Genomic DNA, 15,068 nt, shown 5'->3' on the forward strand with positions numbered 1-15,068 from the left:
ATTTGCTTGACATGGCTCAGTAGTTTATACACGGGAATGCTCAAAACTAGGATTTTCTTCCTTAAAAGTTTCAGAGGAAAAAGTAAAACCTTGCTCTTGTCTTGGTTATATTTTTAAATATTATTTATGTGTTTGTATCTTCACAATTATTTAATCTAGTTGTTTCTCCTGTCTTACCCATCATTTGAAGGCTTGAAGAGTATAGAACTGGACTTATTTAAATATCAAATCTACATGTCTTTTCAATTAGTAATTTTGGTTATGTTGAGGTTTTGGTTATTTACACTAAAGCTGAATGATGACCATCTACTTTGTAAAATATAAAAAATCAACTCAGAATTTTATAGGCATTATGACATTTTTCAAACAGTGAATATATTTGTCTGAAATCTCATTTTTACTCAACAAATAAAATGTTTTTTCCTATATTTCAGTGTAGTTTCAGATATTCATAAGGATAGCACTGTACATTATTAAAATGAAATGCTAAATGAAAACATTAAACTTTTTCATGTTGCCAAATTCTCAAATGTATGAATAATCTGGAGGGGGTGAAAAAATACATTTGATAAAGTTATGTTGAATAGAGTAAGTAGATGCCTTGATTTTATCTAAAATTCACAGCCCCAGAATATACAGTGAAAAGTCTCAAATGGAAAGTTTCCACCATCTGGATCTTTCACAGATCTGCTCAGTTTTTTTTATGATGTATATTTTTTGATATGAGAATGAAACAGAATCATTCTCATGGGATAGAGTACCTTGGGCCGGGATTTATTAGAACATCGGCAAAGAATTTGTCTGCTCTGTCATCACATATGAGTATTGGCTGTTTCCTCTCTTGGGTTGATAACTGCACAGATTTTCATTTTCTTTATCATCCATTTTCTCTACTCCATCAATCAACTTTGGTTGAAGGTTATTTCAGAAGCCAAGCAGGTGTCATCAAAAGACACCTTTGTGGCAGACAAGTAAGTGTCAGTGACGGTGATATCATCCAACTCTGTGCTGAAATGGTCGGACTCCTTGATGACGCTGTAATTTAGGGCCACGCTGTAGTTAGCTGGTTTCTCCATTGGCTTCTGCTTACAGTTGCAGAGCTTTCTGAAGGCCGCACGAAATTTCTGGGACATGAGATTGTAAATCACTGGGTTGATGGCACTGTTGAGATAAATGCAAATTCTGCAAAAGAGCAAGAACCAATTTTCTTGGAAAGGGCTGGAGAGAAATGAGTTGACAACCACAAGGGTTCTGTAGGGCATCCATAAAAGGGCAAACAGGATGACAACCACTGCCAGCATCTTGGTGACCTGTGGAGAAACAGAAATGCAGTGCAAACACAAATTAAAACAAAACAGGACCAAAGTATGAAAATAAGGCGACTCCTTCCCTGCCCTCTTCCAAACTTTAGTCTCAAGGCAAGGACTTGGGTGAGGGCAGTTTATTTCGGAGATGAACCCAGGGAGCAGGATTAAAGGCCCAGAGGATAGAGGGACAGAGGAGGAAAAGCCAAAATAAGGTGTATTTTTGACAGCTCCCACTGGGGAAAACTTTGGGTCAAGTGATACATTTGGATCATTTGTCCAGCTTGGGAGGCATTTATTCACCAACTGCCCTTTGTTGAGAGATGCCTTATTTAAATTGCCCTGTACCTCCAGGATTCTCCTGCCTGGAAATTTCTGGGGGCTTTAGAGAGAACCTTGAGGCAGAGAAGAGGAGAGACAGTCAGAGGACAGTGGATACCTGGAGTGCAATGTTCTCTGCGAGCAGGGACCACCCACGATAGCCATGAAGTCATGGCTGAAATCCCAGTCTAACAGAATGTAACCCAAGGCATGAGAAGTGTCTGTGGTAAGCATTAGGAGACTTTGGATCCAATCCTATCTTTACTCACCTTTTCTTCAAGAGCAACACTTTTCATATTTTAAAATCAGTTTTCAGTTATCTTTAGTCCCTTGCAGTGTTTGAAAAATTTAAGCTTCCTCAGCCCAGACTTTCTAGATGTTCTGAACTTGAAAATACTTGAAAGTAGGAGGGACTGATGCTTCCTCCTTTAACCTCCCAGCTGCTTTTCTGAAGCCCCACTGCCAGCCTCTAGCTTGTTCTGGCATCAAGAGAGATCCCGCTGTGTAGAAATAAGGATTCCACAGCTAGACATCTACTCTGTCATTAGTATCCACTATAAATTCAACTCCTTGTACTTAATACTGATGACAGAATCCATCTTACTCTTCTCTGTTAGAGTACCTTCCTTTTCCCCACTAGTACTCCTTCTGATTCTGGGACTCTGTCTTACCCTTTAACCATATCTTGTCCACCCCAGGCACTCCTACAAATCCTGCATTGTGGGGGTAATTCTGTCCTCTTGCTGTTATTCTATAGCAGTTGTCTCCTTTCTGAGTTTTCCAAATACCATTTTCTGTAAAACTTCTAATTTTTATCTGACTCTGTGCGACCCCATTGACTGTAGCCTGTCAGGCTCCTCTGTCCATGGAATTCTCCAGGCCAGTATACTGGAGCGGGTAGCCGTTCCCTTCTCCGAGGGATCTTCCCAACCCAGGGATCGAACCCAGGTTTCCCACATTGCAGGCAGATTCTTTACCATCTGAACCACCAGGGAAGCTCACTTACAAAGCCTTTATAGCTTTTTGAGCTACTAATATCTTTTTTTTTTTAATAGCTCCTACAACTTCTCCGCAATGATACCTAAGTACTATCTATCCACCCAGTCTCAAGTTACTCTGTTTCCATGGCTCCCAGGGCCATTTGATCACTTTCTTGAAGCTCTCCCTGCCCTTGAAGAATGTCCCCCAAGCCCTCCTGCTTTCCTCACACCCTGGGTGATCACTGTTCACTGTTCTACTGACTCGGTGCAGGTAGAATAATTACATTTTATATTTGGCTTACTGGGGCACAGAAGTTGTTCAGTAGAAAGTGATATTCCCATTGGCTAATATAATACCAAGTAAAACATTCCAGAGATCCTGCCTTCTTTCAGCGATAAGGAGGATCTATTCAGACAAGAGGTTAATGGAAGCTTGCTTTTTCTTAAGCTGACATTGAAGGTTAGGAGTAAATACTTTAATTGATCCTAGGAAATTAAAAGCTTAATTCAGTGATAAGTATTCTGAGCCTTGGAAGGAGCCATAGTAATTATCATCTTTGTCATCATCGTCATCACTCACATCTCTGTTTTGTCCACTGCCTGGTACTTCAGGTTCTCTGACATCAGGCCACTGCTTCACACTTGCCAACATCCTCCCACTCCTTGCCAAGGACTGAGCATCCTATATTTGAGCCCCTGGCTTAACCTACATTTGGAATGCCAGCGTTACATTTGAGTCTTTATAATGGTCTGTCATAAAGATATGTAAACATGATCTTATTTAATCTTTATTAATGTGTAAGCTAGTATTTTGCATATGAAGAAATTGAGGTTTAGAGAGTCTATGTGATTTGTCTAAAGACACATAGCTAGTAAAGGACAGCCATGATTCAAGCTAAGTCTGCTTAAGCCAAAGCCCATGCTCTTTTCTTTATAGTTTGCTCTCGCTGTGAAACTCATTTTCATTAGTGAGATTTCTACTATGTTATCCCCATATGGTGCCAAAAACATTCAACTTCTTCTAAGTATAATTCCAACTTACTTATTGCTGTTAAATTTCTGAACTTTAAGATTGAATTTTATCTGTTTATTTTTTCCCTACAAAATTTTCAAGTAAAACACTAAATCCACATTTAATATCTACCTACATGTTTTTACTTAGTGTGAGTGAGGGAGCAACTTTCATTGTCTTAGAGGAAAGCAGTGAGTTTTTTGGTTAGCATCTCTGCCATGTGCTCCCCATGTATACTTTGGCATCACTCCCCACACTTCTTATTTCAGTGAGTTATATTTGTCCACCTGTCCAATAGATGGTGAACTTTCTTCAGGACATGAGTAAAGTTTGTTCATTTCTCTTTCCTTGGGGATTTAATTCAGTATGTGACATAAGAGAGGGCTTCTTAGGTGGCTCAGTAGGTAAAGAACCCTTGGGCAACGCAGGAGATGCCAGTAGATGTGGGTTCAATCCCTGGGTCAGGAAGATCCACTGGAGAAGGAAATGACAACTCCAGAATACTCCAAGAATACTGCAATATTCTTGCCTGAGAAATCCCAAGGACAGAAGAGTCTGGTGGGCTACGGTCCATGGGATCACAAATAGCATGACTGAACACACACACACACACACACACACACACACACAAACACACACACACACGTGACATAAGATAGCCCTCAATAAATGCTGAATAAATTCAGATATAGAAATAATTATTTCAAAATATGTAAACATGATCCTTTTCTGTGTTTCAACACTCCGAAGTATTGGTAGAGAATTTTTGTAAACATTTAATTTTTTTAACATTAAAAATCCCTTTTAAATAGAGATTAGTTAATTAGTAAAATGAATCCTTAATACATTTCAGGTTTTTGTTTGAAATATATTTTTAAAAATTTTAAGGCATGTGGAATGAAACAAATACAAAGATGTTTCTATGATTGACCCAGAGGAAAAAACATCCCCAGTGGGCTGATAGAGAATACAATTAATTTCACTCGGAACTATTTTAGCCAATTCCAAATATCTCTAGTTGCATTTAATCACTTTCTAAAATGCTCACAAGTGTTTAGTGTAGCCATAACTTGGATTTTAACAGTTTCTTAATATAGGAGCAAACACCTAGAAAGGAAATGTCCTGGAGACTGTCTTTCATACCCAATTAATTTCACTGTTGGTTGTTCAAGCTTTACTTCTGTTGTGATTCTAAATAAGTGACAAAAATGAAAATATCTTTGGGCCATTGTTTTGTGTGTGTGTGTGTTATTTTTTAATTTTTAATTAATTTATTTATTTTAATTGGAGGCTGATTCCTTTACAATATTGTAGTGGGCCATCGTCTTTAAGCACTGACATTTTGCTGGGGAAATGCATGGGATATGCAATGAGTTGAAAGATTACTTCTTTACAGAAGCCTCTTCCCTAGGACCTACTGGTCTTTGAGAAATAGCATGAGACAGTTTTCAAGGGGAAATGATCTTATCATATATTTTTGATTGGGAAGGAATTTATTTATCCATTTATTCAGGAGATTCATTTGCATTCCTGCTGGGTACCAGTTAATCTTCTGGCTCTTAAGGATTTGACAGTGACCCAGAGACACATTGCCAGTGGCTTCATGTATTTTGCAATCTGATACAATGTGATGAATGCTAAATGAGAGGAAAATTTTGGTTCTATGAGAGCCCCTGATCTGGATTTGGGGTTGAGGATTGGTGAGTGAGGGTTTGGTGTCAGTGACAGTTAAGCCAAAATCTTAAGGTAAAGAAGACAGGACAAGTGTTGCTGCAGAGATTGGGTGTGTGTGACACGCTGGAGGCATGAGATAGGGAGGCAGGGCAGGAGGACCAGAAGTAATTCCGTGTGCAAGTTTCAACTGCAGACCATGGGAAGAAGTGGAGTGACCTCTTTCTCTAGGAAGCTTGAGGAAACCATTACAAAGCCATCATTTTCTGTGGGGTACTTTGTATTCCCTCTGCTAGGACAGCTGCCAAAGGAGATGCGGAGTGCTGAGTTCTAAAAACATCAGCTTCATGGAGCTAAGAAGTCAATGAAGAAACAGGCAGCCATTTTTACAGAGTATATTGAGGACCAGGAAGAGGTCATAAGAATCAGTTAAGTAAAACATAGTGTTTAACTTAGTGTTTAACATAGTGCTTGAGAGAGCGCCGAATCCTAACCACTAGACCACCAGGGAACTTAGTGTTTAGCTTGAGAAGCTGCCTACAGAGATGGTTGGGGAGAGGAGGGTGGGAACAGGAGGGTCTAAGTTGGGCAGGCCTCTGTCCTTGGCCACCATGATGAAGGGCTGACTTTTTCATGTGGACCAGCTTGAAACTTTAAAATCAGGCCCTGGCTATAGATATTTTGGGCTTCCCTGGTTGCTCAGATGGTAAAGAATCCATTAGATAATGCCTGAGACAGGGGTTTGATCCCTGGGTCAGGAAGATCCCCTGGGGAAGGGAATGACTACCCATTCTAGTATTCTTGCCTGGAGAATTCCATGGAGAGAGGAACCTGGTGGGCTACAGTCTATGGTGTCACAAAGAGTCAGACATGACTGAGCGACTAAGCACATATGCATGAAACCTCCCCAACTAACCCAATAGATATTTTACTCTTTCAATATATTTAATTATATGGAATAAGTGGCATATAGTTCTCACAAGGAAGTTTTAACTCAAGCCTCAAAACCTCATTTTGTTATCTTTATAAAAATCTCTAGATAAAAACTTATTCAGGTGTTTCTTTTCTTCCTTTAAAATTTTTTAAACAAAGATGTGAACTGGATAGGTGTTTATCTGATTGTTAAGGTTGAGAGTACAGCTCCTTGAATGGATTCAAGCTTAACTTTGCCTATGTGTGCTGCCTGTGAAAACCAGAGGCTCTCTAGGTTCTCTATGCTAGGCTGCTGAGGAAACTGGTTTTCCTAACTACCATCTTTAGTACTAGTACTATGAACTCTTACTGCAAGTTCTAAAACTATTAGCTAACATTTGTATCTTGCCTTTAGGTGAACAGTGTTAGATTTATAGAAAAATCACAGAATGTCCAAATACTCAACACCAAAGTTCCACTATTACTAAGACCTTACACTAGTATAGTGCATTTATTTGTCACAATTAATGACAATTCTTACACAGAATTAGCTAACTCCATACTTTATACAGATTTCATGCCCTTTTTTCTGTTCCAGGATCCCATGCAGGATACATTATATTTAGTCATTACGTCTCCTCAGGTTCCTCTGGGCTGTGACCATTTTTCTAACTTTCCTTCGTTTGATGGTCTTGATAGTTTTGAGGAGTATTACTGGAGAGGCATTTTATAGAATATCTTTCAGCTTGAGTTTGGATGATGTTTTCCTCATGGTTGAAGTGAAGTTATGGAGTTTTTAGAGGAAGGCCACAGAGGTGAACTGCCATTCTCAACACAACATATCAGAGGAATAGGCTACCAACTTGACTTATGACTGATGACATTAACTTGTACATTGCTTTATAGAGATATAATTTACATATAATTAAGTTCACCCACTTAAAGTGTACAATTCAAGGGTTTTGCAACCATTATCACAATCTAATTTTAGAACATTTTTATCATCCCAGAAAGAAACCCTATACCTATTAACAGTCACTCTCTACCTTCCCCCTACCCTTCCCAGCCACTAATATCCTTTATATTTCCATAGATTTGCCTATTTGAACATCTCATACCGTTGGGATCATGTAGTCTTTTGTGTCTGACTGATGTCTTCCATTTAGCATAATGTTTTTTAAGGTTCATCCATGTTGTGGCATGTATTAGTACTTCATTTCTTTTATTGCTGAATAATATTCCATCCTATGTATATACCACATTTTATTTATCCACTTCTGATGGTTATTACTATAATGCCTAGTAAAAAGTACCAACTGATTTTACAGATCAGGACTCAAGAAAGAGAAAGAGTAAAGACAAAATATAAACAGTTAAAACAACCCTCTTAGACCACTCCTGTAAACTTGGAGACCAACTACAAGAGAGAAAAGCATGAGTAAGAGGAAATGAGGATTTTTGGAGAAAAACATTGTTTATTTATACAAACAAAAACTTTCGTTTATCAGGCAAGCCTGTTTGGAGTGGGTTCAAGAGAAGATGGAAAAAATGGACAGAGGTTATAAGCATACCTTTTAAGAGTTTTTCTGGGAAAAGGAATAGAAAAGCAGAGGAGCTATCAGAGGAGGATGAAGAATCAATTTTTTTTTAAAGATGAGAGACTACAGCATTTTTGTTTGCTTAGGGAACAATCCTCTAGGAGAGTGGAAATTTTATGATCCAGATGGAGAAAGAAGACAATTGGAAGAGCTATGTTCTTGAATAGGGAACAGAGTCTAGTGCAGAAGTGGTGTGGTTGGCCTCTTCACAAGTGTAGACACAAAATTACTTTTTCAATATCTGTTTTTTGTTGTTGTTGTTCTTAGCTGTACTTGATCTAAACAATCAAGATAATCAAGGGAAAAAAATGCCACTTTCTTGTCAACACCCTGAATCCTGAGTGGAGTCCTGATAGCAGTTAATTGCTTAATTCCTTGGATTTAACAAAATACTTTCATTCCCCTTAAACCATTTTCTGTTCATGTCCCAGTGAGATCTGTGGAACAAGTGTTATTATTCCCATTTCATTGATGAATGGTAACTGAGCTCAGAGAAGCAAAGTAATAAGGTCATACAGCTCACATACAAAAGCAAAGCTAGTTATTAAACTAAGGTCTGTTGACTCTAAGTCTCACTTTCTTTCAGATAATTACAAAAATCAACATATATGGTAAGCTGAAGCCTTCTAATTGCTGTAAATAATGTTTATGAAGTGTTTGAAAGGATAATATCGTGAAGGACAGGGAAGCCTGGTGTGAGGCAGTCCGTGGGGTCACAAAGAATTGGATACAACTCAGCTACTGAACAATAATATCAGCAGGAATCAGTGGTAGCCCTGGAATTACATATGATTTTTGCCCCAAATTGGAGTGTTACATTTAGGAAGTACTGATTAGGGAAAAATTGTCATAACAAGGCAGACAATAATTCTTCATACTAATGAATTTCCTAGGGAAAAAACAAATAAGAAAATTTAAAACACAAAAGTAATAAAATTGCAGAAAAAAATAAAATGGAAACTTCTGTCTTTTGGGGTTATAGCCCAATTAGTACTATATCACTTATGAGGATCTGGTTATGTAAAATCTAAGGAAATTTTGATTAATCAAAGATTAGTTTATTAGTCCATCTAGGAAGTCATGGGCAATTGATCGATATCTCAGAGTACTCTGGGAGATTTAGTTGAAACTCTTGTATTGATAAAGAAAAATTTTTTTCTGATTTTTGATTCTATGTATGATTCAGAAAAAAAATCCTGTGCTTGGTCATGGGTCTTGCTATTATCCAGACATTCCCTCCTGGGAGATAAAGGCTATGACATGGTCCTTCTGCATGTGAGTGACGGACAAAGTTCAGTGGGATCTGCCATCTTGGTTTCAGAGTCCACCTCCGAGTTCTGAGGAGACTGGACAGGTCACGTGACATGTTTGAACCTCATATTCTGAGCCAGTAAATAGACAATCTGGCTTTCTCTCAAAAATCTCTCCGATTTGAACATTCCACACAAATCTAACTGATGTTACTAATGATGAGACAATATTCAAACATGTTTGTGATCATTTTCACGTGACTGGGTTTTGTTATTGGGGGTTCTGCAGCCAGGCAAAGGGAAATAGCTCCTGGGGCATATGTATCCCTCCATTCAGCTCCTAACCACAGTGATTGTTGATAATCATCTTAATCGCTGCATTCAGAGAGGTGATGCAGTTTCTTGAAGTGTTGAAGAAATGACTAGAATTTATTTTAATATCCTGTAGCTAACTAAGAACGCAGTGCTTCTCTAGACTCAGGACTCTGGCTTTTAGACCTACTACTGTTTCTCTTCGAAAGTTCATTATAACTGAAATATTGTTGAAGACATGGCATTATAGAAAGATATACAGGTGTCACTTGGAGAAGAAAGCAAATAATTGAATCCTTTTTCAGGAGTACTGTCAAGTTAAAAACCGAATCTATAGAAGTTTTAAAAAGAATGGTTAGACAAAAATTACTCAATAAAAGGCCCACTGAAACACTTGCTGTCATTTAGTGGCAGGATATCTAAATTGCATGGCAATTTGAAAAATCTTTCTTAGAATTGAAAAGGCAAAGTCATATAACAGGAGATGACAACCACATCAGCAAATGTATTTGAAGAATATTTACCACTTTTCTTTTATAATGAATGATTATCAAGAGTGTCATAACAGGTAACTTTAACTTTTAAATAGGCTCTTCATCAGGTTGGATCCCACATTCTATAATGCTAAAGCTCTGTTTTAGGCTTTATGAACAAAGTAAATCAACAACTAACTTCCGTAGGATTGTACAACAGGTTGGGAGAAGTCCTTGGTACACATGCCTTTGATGTAATGTGTTCATGCACAGCTGAATTATTACTGAGTAAATATTTTTTGCAAATGTTAAAATATAATTGTGGAGGTCTGTGTGGGGGTAGGGCTCTTTAAATTAGCAAAGTGCTCTAGTTCTTGCACTTCTGGCTGGAATACTTTTATTTTCAGAAGTGTACTTCCTCTGACACATTTGTTGGTTAATGGATATAAAAGTTAGCCTTTAATCTTCTAATGCCATTGTTTGAAGGGTAGCAATATGTTCTGTGTTTGGAACTTATCCACATTCTCCTGTATAGCTGCATATTAACAAAATGTTCTGTTACTGGGAATATTTTTCCTCCCAGATGACCTATGATCAATGTGATTGATGATGCTTTGCGTTTTGTGACATTAATTGGCACAATGGAAGGAAAAACTTGACTAGACAATTATGCAAATCTGAATTTAGCCAAGCCTCAATATTGATTGGGGGCCCCTGGAATTTTCCACTTTCGGCCTGTTCTGCTTTGTTTTGACTTACTGTCTTCATAGACAGTTTAAAAAAGACAGTTATCCTCAATGTGGATGTTTCTTGGAGTGAGATCATTAATGGAATTTAAAAATTGAATGATGGGGCCGGAGAAGGGGTTGGAATCAACTCAAAGTCAGCAAAAGTATAATAAAAGTGAATAAAGTCTGAGTGGTGATTCATGGTGGAGAGGTTGTGGACGGCCATAACCTGTGTTGTGGATTACTTGCAGATTTCTTGACAAGAAGCCACACAGGGATGCTAAGGCATAGGCTTCTTGACTCCACCTGTCAAGTACTGTATCTAAATGTTCCCCCCAGAATAGCCATTCTGGTAAGAATTTTGAAGCGTTTTTGGTCTCTCCTCTGATTTTAAAGGTCCATGAAAGTATCAGCAGGGGTTCCCAGTAGAGACACTGTGGTTGTCTTTGGTGATGGCTGAGGGTGGAGAAGGAGAAATTAAGTGAAAAAAATGGTAATACAAGACTTTTCAAGTGTAAATCTGTAAGTGTGGTATATCCAGTGAAATTGAAGAAAAGTTTTTTTCTTCAGTGTTCTATAGGTGTTGAGGACTTCCTCAGCTCTTTTAAGCAGAGCTATTTCCTGATTGAGATGATTGTGGGGACAGAAAACCAGACTCTACATCCCAGGGGTGCTGTGTGTGCCAGCAGAGCCTCGAGTTGGCCCTCTGTGGGGGAGATTCAAGAGCAGCGGTGACAGTTGGTGTTACAGGGTGGCACACCTCTGTGTATAACATGATGTGGCCTTTCTGCTGTGACTCCTCCAGTTCTCCAGAATAATCACTGAGCATCTCCAAATACCAAGTGTGAGTCACCTCTTGTGGAGAATACTCAACACACTGCACCCAGCTTTGATGTGGGATGAACCCTCAAAGCTTGTACTTTCTCTCAAGAGCAAAGGTAGGGAGAGGCATGGACACATGAAGAGTGGGGAAAAATGGCGGGAGGTTGAGCTGTTCCAGTTGGTAGAGCCAGGGCTCAGGGCAAAACTATACCAATGCCTCTCAGGGTGAGAGAGACCTGAGAGGTTGTAAGCCTCACTTTCTGAGAAACTCTGCGAGGCTGTGTGAGAAGGGAACTGTGTAGTATTTCTTCACATGTCTCAATCTGGAATGAAGAAAACTGGATGAAAATGAAAGGTATTCCAGTCTAGCAAAAGGAATTGGCAGATGAAAGAGAAGAAGAGAATGAAGACGTATGAAGTGCCTACTGTGTGGCAGGAAATGTGCTTGGCACTTTCTTCACAACTGCCTTACTTTATCTGCATTTTACAAAGGATAAGACTGACGCTGAGAAAAGTCATACACTAAAGAATAAAGCCACACTTTAAGGAGATGTATGTTTGACTTGAAAATCTCCTTATCCTCTTTAATATAATGCCTAGAATTTGGAGAAGAAATATTTTTTTCCCTAAAGTTTGCAAAAAAAAAAAAAAAAATCCAAATGAATGAATGAGTGAAAGTTGCTTAGTCATGTCCGACTCTTTGAGACCCCATGGACTATACAGTCCATGGAATTCTCCAGGCCAGAATACTGGAGGGGGTAGCCTTTCCCTTCTCCAGGGGATCTTCCCAGCCCAGGGATCAAACCCAGGTCTCCTGCACTGCAGGTGGATTCTTTACCAGCTGAGCCACAAGGGAAGCCCAAAAATACTGGAGTGGGTAGCCTATCCCTTCTCCAGCTGATCCGCCGAATCCAGGAATTGAACCAGGATCTCCTGCATTGAAGGTGGATTCTTTACCAACTGAGCTATAAAGGAAGTCAAATTAAACAAACAAAAAACCCAAAACGTGTGCTTAAAGGTTAGAACTGATGAAGGCTCTATGTGTAGAAGAGTAGGGAGAATGAAAAACTAATTCTTAAGGGAACCCTCCTCCACTGTTGGCAGGATTGCAGACTGGTGCAGCCACTGTGGAAAACAGAATGGCGGTTCTTCAAAAAACTAAAAATAGTTACCATATGATCCAGCAATCCCAGCAATTTGGGGGCATACATCCAGAAAAGATGAAAACTCTATTTCTAAAAGATACATGCCCTCCAATCTTCATAGCTGCACTATTTACAATAGCCAAGACATGGAAGCAAACTAAATGTCTAATAACAGGTGAACGGATAAAGAAAATGTGGTATATAATAACACAATGGAATATGACCCAGCCATGAAAAAGAATGAAATAATGCCATTTGCAGCAACATGGATAGACTTAGAGATTATCATACTAGGCAAAGTAAGCCAAATAGACAGAGACAAATACCATATTATATCACTTCTATATTATGTAGAATCTAAAATATGATACAAATGAACTTATTCATGAAACAGAAATAGACTCACAGATATAAAGAACAAATTTACAGTAACCAAATGCTGGGGAGGAGTAAATTAGTAGTTTGGGATTAGCAGATATAAACTATTATATATAAAATAGATAAAAAGTAAGATCCTACTGCACAGTACAGAGAACTGTATTCTATGTCTGATAATGAGCCATAATGGGATAGAATATGAAAAAGAATGTATATGTTCTTCAATATATGTTCTTTATATATCAGAATCACTTTGTTGTACAGCAGAAACTAACACAACATTGTAAATCAACTATACTTCAATTTAAGAAAAGAGCCCAGATAAGGTTAAAAAAACCCCAAAAAACCCCAAACTAATCCTTAGTGCTATCCAGGGTTTATCAGAACTTAACAAAGATATTCCTATTCATACTGTGATACCAAGTCTTGATGGAACATATTTTTGGAATGTTTCTGATTTCAGGCTCTTCTGCTAAGAGTAGAAAGCAGCTGTGTGCTAGGTAACCTTTGCAGCTAGACCTGAGGATTAGCTGCAAAGCTTGCCACAGTCCTAGCAACCATTGTAGGGGGAAGTTTGGGTACTGATAACGTACATGAGGAAAAGCAGGCTTCCCTCCTGTTGCTTGTATGTTCCCTTGCTCACAGGAGGTGGGTATTTGGAAACATGCTGGGAAGGGAAAAACTCAGCTGGCACAATTGGGATTCAAATTATAATGACATCTCAATTTAGAGAATAAAATGTCAGTGAATTCTTTTATGAGCCATGCTTGAACAATGCACCAGTTCATCTGCCAGGGGTTGAGTGTCCTATTTGGTCTTTTCTGAGTGTTTTCTCTTCCAGGTAAACTACTGGTGAATGGCTAAGCATGTGGAAAAGCTTATCTTAATAAGTCTTACTTTGGTTTCCTTACCTTTGTGCTGAGGGTGTGTTTATGAGACCTTAGAAATTCTGCATGAGGCATCTTGGCTGGGTCTAAGCTGGGAATCCAGTTATGGGCTATCTCACTTTTATGAAGATATTTATCCTTTCTGAAGAAGAGATTCGCAATCTTATTTCCCTCATGCTTCTCTGGCCCCATACGGCTGACACTGTAGACTGTAATACAGACAAGTGATCCCTCGGCTGCTCACCCGGCAGGGATGGGAAATCAATGAGAATGTCTTAAAATGTAAAGTGAGTGATGGAGGGGAAGAGAGGTGGTCTCTAAACAGCAATTAAGCTCTCAGGGCTGCCAAACTTTGAGTGGGCATTTCGTTGTCTTGTTCTACAGGTCTTGGACAAAGTCCCTGATTACAGGGCGGACAGCACCTGTAAGGCAGCCAAGTCCTTCTCTACCTGTTCTCCCTGGAGAGACAGCCTGCACCAGGCTTGGGCCCCTCCGGAGTTACAGAGTTACTTACCTAGCCATCCCAGAAGAGCCCATAGTGACAGCCAAAATGGGGGAAGCATAGCCATAGATCCAGCATTTTCATTGACTCTTAACTTTCTGATATGTTAAACATGGGACTTAGAGTGAGAATCAGAAGATATGGTTTGAAATTTTAGCTTCACTAGTCATTACCATTCAAAGCTTTCTGAGCCTTGGTGTCTGCATGTAATATAGGAAAATGTATGTTTGAAGATTAATTGCAAGGAGGTCATGGAAACATGTTGTAACATATACTATACCTTCCTAACATAAGGGGATGTTGTATTCCTTGTCCTAACTTGAAATCTGCATCCTTGGTAAGGGTTGCTAGTTTTATCACCAGGTGTTAACCTAACTTGACCTTTCCAGGTGGCCAAGTGGTAAAGAACTTGCCTGCCAAGCAGGAGACACTTTGATCCCTGGGTCAGGAAGATCCCCTGGAGGAGGAAATAGCAACCCACTGCAATATTCTTGCTTGCAGAATCTCATGGACAGAGGAGCCTGGCAGACTATAGTCCATGGGGTCACAAAGAGTTGGACATGACTTAGCAACTTAACAATAACAGCAGCTAACCTAACTGAATGGAGCCACTTTACATTTATCTGCTTTTTGTCATTTGACTAGAAACCCAAATGAATCTACAAAGTATATGAGGCAAACCATGGCATACTGGCCCTGTACTATGAGGCCCATGCTTTCGCCACAGATTATTACATCTTTAGATCCTTTTTCAATGATATTGCCCAGGAAGT

The 15,068-nt window shown here is 39.0% G+C and overlaps 1 protein-coding gene across 2 annotated transcripts in view; it reads right to left on the reverse strand.

Annotated features, from left to right (window-relative positions):
* Positions 1-391: 391 nt before the first annotated feature.
* The window catches only part of TRHR (thyrotropin releasing hormone receptor), a 52,523-nt gene continuing 37,846 nt past the window's right edge, over positions 392-15,068 (reverse strand). For both annotated transcript variants that reach the window (XM_043483695.1, XM_043483697.1), the window contains one exon: positions 392-1,310. In XM_043483695.1, the coding sequence (XP_043339630.1) occupies positions 903-1,310 (408 nt within the window). In that variant the 3' untranslated portion in view covers positions 392-902. The remainder of the gene's footprint in view (positions 1,311-15,068) is intronic.

The sequence above is a fragment of the Cervus canadensis genome, chromosome 12 (genome assembly GCF_019320065.1).
Source record: "Cervus canadensis isolate Bull #8, Minnesota chromosome 12, ASM1932006v1, whole genome shotgun sequence".
Lineage (NCBI taxonomy): Eukaryota > Metazoa > Chordata > Mammalia > Artiodactyla > Cervidae > Cervus > Cervus canadensis.